General features: G+C 49.2%; 1 protein-coding gene across 1 annotated transcript; it reads left to right on the plus strand.

The window, feature by feature from the left end:
• The first annotated feature begins 2,133 nt into the window (after positions 1-2,133).
• ZCCHC3 (zinc finger, CCHC domain containing 3) lies at positions 2,134-3,339 on the plus strand. The gene has a single exon (XM_006860718.1). It carries the CDS (start codon positions 2,134-2,136, stop codon positions 3,337-3,339), a length of 1,206 nt encoding a protein of 401 aa, XP_006860780.1.
• The last annotated feature ends 1,977 nt before the right edge of the window (positions 3,340-5,316 follow it).

Below are 5,316 nucleotides of genomic sequence, written 5' to 3' on the forward strand. Positions count from 1 at the left end.
CAGATAACTGATATGACAATCTATATAATGGAATAGTTTCTGACACTTAAGAACATGGCTGAGCTTTGAAAGCATTATGCTAAATGAAATAAACCAGTCAAAAAACCACGTAAACTGACAGGTGGTAGTGGTCATGTGCTGTGGAGCCGGTTCTGACTCAGTGACTCTGTATAGGGTTCCTAAAGCTGTAAATCTTTATGGGAGCAGAAAGTCTCATCTTTCTCCTACAGAGCGGCTGGTAGGTTCAAACTTCTGACCTTGCAGTTAGCAGGCCAACTCTTAACCCACTATGTTACTGACAGGAGGGGATGTTAAATCCATTTCCTTCAGCTACCCAACTTTTATCAAAGCTTCCAAAGTATTAGTGGAGAAAGATGATGGAATAATAACAAAAACAAAAACAAAAACAAAAACAAAAACCCAACCATCAAGTTGATTCCAACTCATAGCGATCCCTGCATAGTTTCCAAAACTGTTCATCTGTATGGGAGCAGACAGCCTCATGTTTTTCACCAAAGGTGGCTGGTTGATGGGTTTAAACTGATGACCTTGAGGTTAGCATCATGCCACCAGGACTCTTTGAAGGAGTAATATTGTTCAGTGCCTTCTAGTCAGTTCCACTCATACATAGCAACCCTGTATGTGGTTTCCAAGAACAGCTGATGAATTAGCAGCCAGTGCTTATCCACAGCACCAAAGAAGTAATTGCTGCCGTTGTTAAGTGCTGTCAGAGTCAGTTCTGATTCATAGGGAACTCAGAAGGGTTTCTGAGGAGGTGCTGCTGGTGGGTTTGAACCACCAACCTTTTGGTTAGCAATGCTACATAAGGACTCCAAGGGAGTAACGTTAAGTGCCATCAAGTAAATTCCAACTTACGTGGTGGTGCTGTGCCCTGGAGTTGGTTTCTACTCATAGCAACCCTGCATAGGCTGGAAATCTTTATGGGTGCAGAAAGCCTCATCTTTCTCTCCCAGAAAAACTGGTAGTTTCAAACTGCTGACCTTGAGGTTAGCAGCCAGACTCCTAACTACTACTACGCTACCAGAGCTCCTAGTTCCGACACTGTATACGGTTTTCAAGGAAGGGCTGGTGGGTTTGAACTGCCGACCTTGTGGTTAGCAGTGCAGTACTCAACCTACAGCACTATACCAGGACTCCAAGGGAGTAATATTGTTGTCGAGTGGGTTCGAACTCATAGCAACCCTGTATGGGATTTCCAAGGAGCAGCTGGTGGGTTTGAATTGCTGACCTTGTGGTTCAAAGTCCAGTGCTGATCCTACAGAGCCACACCAGGACTCCAGAATACATCATTGTTATTGTTGGAATCGGTTCCAACTCATAGCGACCCTGTACAGGGTTTCCAAGGCTGGGCGCAGAAAGCCTCATCTTTCTCGCCCGGAACAGCTGGTAGTTTCGAACTGCTGACCGTGCGATTAGCAGCCTGATTCGTAATCACTAAGCTACCAGCGTTCCATTAGTACGACGGAAAATATTTTATAAAATCTTACTTGGAAATTTATCCAAAAAATAAGGACTGATTAATGTGCAGGTATGTTATAAAATATAGTAAATTTTTGATGGTATAAAGTTTAAATGTTCGCTTTACTTTTTTTAACTTTTCTGTGATTGAAAATGTACTTATGTAAGGCTGGAAATTTTATGCATTGTGGTTTGCATTCGAGGGAGGGAGACAGACAAGCAAGTTTTGTTTTAGTAGAAAAGACAGAAAAAAGAAAATGGGCAAGATCTTCGACTCTGCCCTGTCTTTGGGCCGTTAGCAATGAAATGAAAGCATCGAGGACCGCTTGCGAAATCACAAATCCTCGAGAGCGAGGCCCGGAGGCTGCCAAATCTGCGCAGTGGAAAGGGACGCGTCTCCAAGCTTCCCGCGCCCAGGAGGCGGGGTTGGAGAGAGCGCTAGAGGAAACGTGGCTCAACCGTTACCAGGGGGCTCAGGGCGGGCTCTGGCCAATATGCGTCGCTTGTAAATACCTTTGGGGGGGCGGGGAAGAGAAGCATCAAATTTCAAAAAAAAAAAAAACCAAAACCCCCCACAGCCCCGGGCAGGCGGGCGCGCGCGATGGGCGCACTTAGGCTGCGGGAGCGAGAGGGGGATGCTGGGAAGGAGGTAAAATGGCCACCGGCGGCGGCGCGGAGGAAGAGAGAAAGCGGGGGCGGCCGCAGCTGCTGCCCCAGGCTCGGCCAACTACCGGGGGCGAGGAGCCTGAGGGAGGCCGCGAAAAGCTGGGCTGGGCCCAGGTGGTGAAGAACCTGGCTGAGAAGAAGGGCGAGTTCCGTGAGTCGCGGCCGCCGCGGCGGGAAGAAGAAAGCAGCGACGGCGCGCTCGGCGCCCCGGCGGGTTTGGCCGCACCGGGCTTTGGAGACTTCCCCCCAGCTGGCCGCGGGGATCTGAAGGGGCGCCGGAGAGACCCCGCCGGCGAGGCTGCGGACTCCCGCAAGAAGAAGGGCACAGCCGAGGCGAGCAGGAGAAAGAAAACCGAGACTGCGACCATGGCGGCCCCTGCCCTACACTGCCCGGCCGAGGACGCAGCGGAGCGGCCCCTCCAGGACGAGCAGGCGCCCACGGTGGGCTCCGCAGCGGGCCCGGGTAAGGGACGCTTCCTCGTGCGTATCTGCTTCCAGGGTGACGAAGGTTCCTGTCCGACCCGAGACTTCGTGGTGGGCGCGCTCATCCTGCGTTCCATCGGCATGGACCCAAGCGACATCTATGCCGTCATCCAGATCCCCGGCAGCCGCGAGTTCGACGTGAGCTTCCGTTCGGCGGAGAAGTTGGCACTGTTCCTGCGCGTCTACGAGGAGAAGCGCGAGCAGGAGGACTGCTGGGAGAACTTTGTGGTGCTGGGGCGGAGCAAGTCCAGCCTGAAGACGCTCTTCATCCTCTTCCGGAATGAGACGGTGGACGTGGAGGACATCGTGACCTGGCTCAAGCGCCACTGCGATGTTCTGGCAGTGCCCGTGAAAGTGACCGACAGGTTTGGGATCTGGACCGGGGAGTACAAGTGCGAGATCGAGCTGCGCCAGGGGGAGGGCGGGATCAGGCACCTGCCAGGGGCCTTCTTTTTGGGGGCCGAGAGGGGCTACAGCTGGTACAAGGGGCAGCCCAAGACGTGCTTTAAATGTGGTTCCCGGACCCACATGAGCGGAAGCTGCACGCAGGACAGGTGCTTCAGGTGCGGAGAGGAGGGGCACCTGAGCCCTTACTGCCGGAAAGGCATCGTGTGCAACCTCTGTGGCAAGCGAGGACACGCTTTTGCCCAGTGTCCCAAAGCAGTTCACAATTCCGTGGCAGCTCAGCTCACCGGCATGGCGGGGCACTGAACACCCAACAGCCTGCCGGGGTGAACACACAGCCAGCTTACCCCTCTCTAAGTGCCAAAACTTTTTTTGAAACCATTTTTTTTTTATCATTTTTGAAGGACATCTTTTTTAAATCAACAAAAGACATCTCTATCTCTCTCTGCCTTTTTAAACAGAGTGTATTCCATTTCAGCCTTTTCTGAATTGGTGACTCTAATCAGTAATTACCGAGAACTGTGCAGATACGTTGTCCCTCCCTTTTAAATTTTTGTTTTCGTTTTTATATTTGGGTTTAGTTTTTTTTTTCTTTATTTTTTTATTTTTAACTTCAACCGTCCCACCCCATACCCTTGTCTTCTCTCCGGATTGTCACCCTTTGGGCTGCCTTGTTAATCTTTAAATGCCCCAGCGCTATGTTGGGGCCCAACACGTGGTAGGCATTCCATCCGTGTTTGTTGAATTGAAAACAGTGTCGACTGTGGCTTCTATCAGAATGTCTACCTTTTGCAGCTCCCCTCCTTCCCCCTTTTAATTTGCTGCTTCTAATCTGTGTGGTCTGAGAATTTGTGAAACCAGTGTTGTTAGAAGTGTATGTAAATCTGATTCAATAAGCTCTGAGTGGTGGGCAAGGGCCTCTCTTCATGGCACAAAATGCATGGACTTTATGACAGCTCTTTCCATGGTTCCGAAGCCATTTTTTATAGAATCATGGAATCTAGAATTGTCTTGCTGGTAAGAACGGGAGAGTTGGTTTAGACCATCCACTCAGTTTTCCAGCAAATGGAACAGGCCCAGAGAGGTTAAGTGACTGGATCAAAAATCACGTTGCTGATTGGTTCCAGAGCTGAGCCGAGAGTAGAGTTCCCTGACCCTCCAGTCCCGGTGCTCATTCCACTACCTCTCACACTTCACAACATTTTTTTTTCCTTGTCACTTGGGGGCCCAGAATGTATGATCTCTCCAGAATGATGAGCGCATAGGAATGCTGATAAATCTTGGGGAGTGAGCTGACATAGGTGTAGCAGGGACTTATGACAAAACTGACTACAGAGAAAGGGTCAAAGGCCATACTCCAACGTGTACTTACTTGTTCCCTAGAGTACCACGTTTGGAATCAAGTGTGCCTGATCTGTAAAAACTTCCACTTTCCCCATTCAGTGCAACCAGTGAGAAATGGTTCCTCCCGAGTCAGGAAACCGACCAAAGGTTTACATTGCACCTTAGCCCCAGAGCCAAGAACCCCAGAAAAGCAACTCGCTGGAGCTCATCTGTAACCTCCTGACTCAGGAGAAATGTGATTTTAACCTGGAATTATAAGTGAGGTGTTAACCTGACTCAAATGTACCTGCGAAATAAGCCAGCCAAGAAGGTATGGGTCAACTAAGTGTTACCAAGTTAAAGTAGAAAAATTAGTATACTGTTTACTCTCTTAACAGTTTTTTCTCTCTTTATTTTGTTTTTTGGCTATATGTTTTGCTATATTCTTGTGGTTTAGAATGTAAAATCGATTGTTAAAAGTTTGGTTCTGAATAAATATTTATCTTTTGTATTGCTAATACTGTTGCACTATTTCCTTTCAAAGTATGTTGTTAAGTGCCATCAAGTCAATCCTGACCCATAGTGACCTTTTATAGGGTTTCCAAGGAGCAGCTGGTGCGCTTGAACCGCTGACCTTGCAGTTCAGACAGCTTGCAGTCTGGCACATTAACCCACAGCACCACACCAGGACTTCTGAGCACTATACTCCCTCCCCTTCAGACCTTTGCAGGATCTGCAGCACCTGCCTGTGAATACATAGATCCCTAGTTCAATCTGAACTTCCAACATGCCTCCGAAGTCCTCTCCTGCCCCAGTCAACTAATACTTGGCACCTACCGAGTTTTGCCAATCCCTCTGGAGTGCCGCCTATCCCAATACCTCACAACCATCTCATAGACACTTCTATTTTAAGGCTAACCCTAACCCAGCTCCATGGAATCAGACTCACCAGTGAATGAA

The sequence above is a fragment of the Chrysochloris asiatica genome, unplaced genomic scaffold (assembly GCF_000296735.1).
Source record: "Chrysochloris asiatica unplaced genomic scaffold, ChrAsi1.0 scaffold00039, whole genome shotgun sequence".
NCBI lineage: Eukaryota > Metazoa > Chordata > Mammalia > Afrosoricida > Chrysochloridae > Chrysochloris > Chrysochloris asiatica.

What these genes read in the sequence shown, in the direction of transcription:
- ZCCHC3 (XM_006860718.1), top strand. Translation starts at nt 2,134, where the DNA reads ATGGCCACCGGCGGCGGCGCGGAGGAAGAGAGAAAGCGGGGGCGGCCG.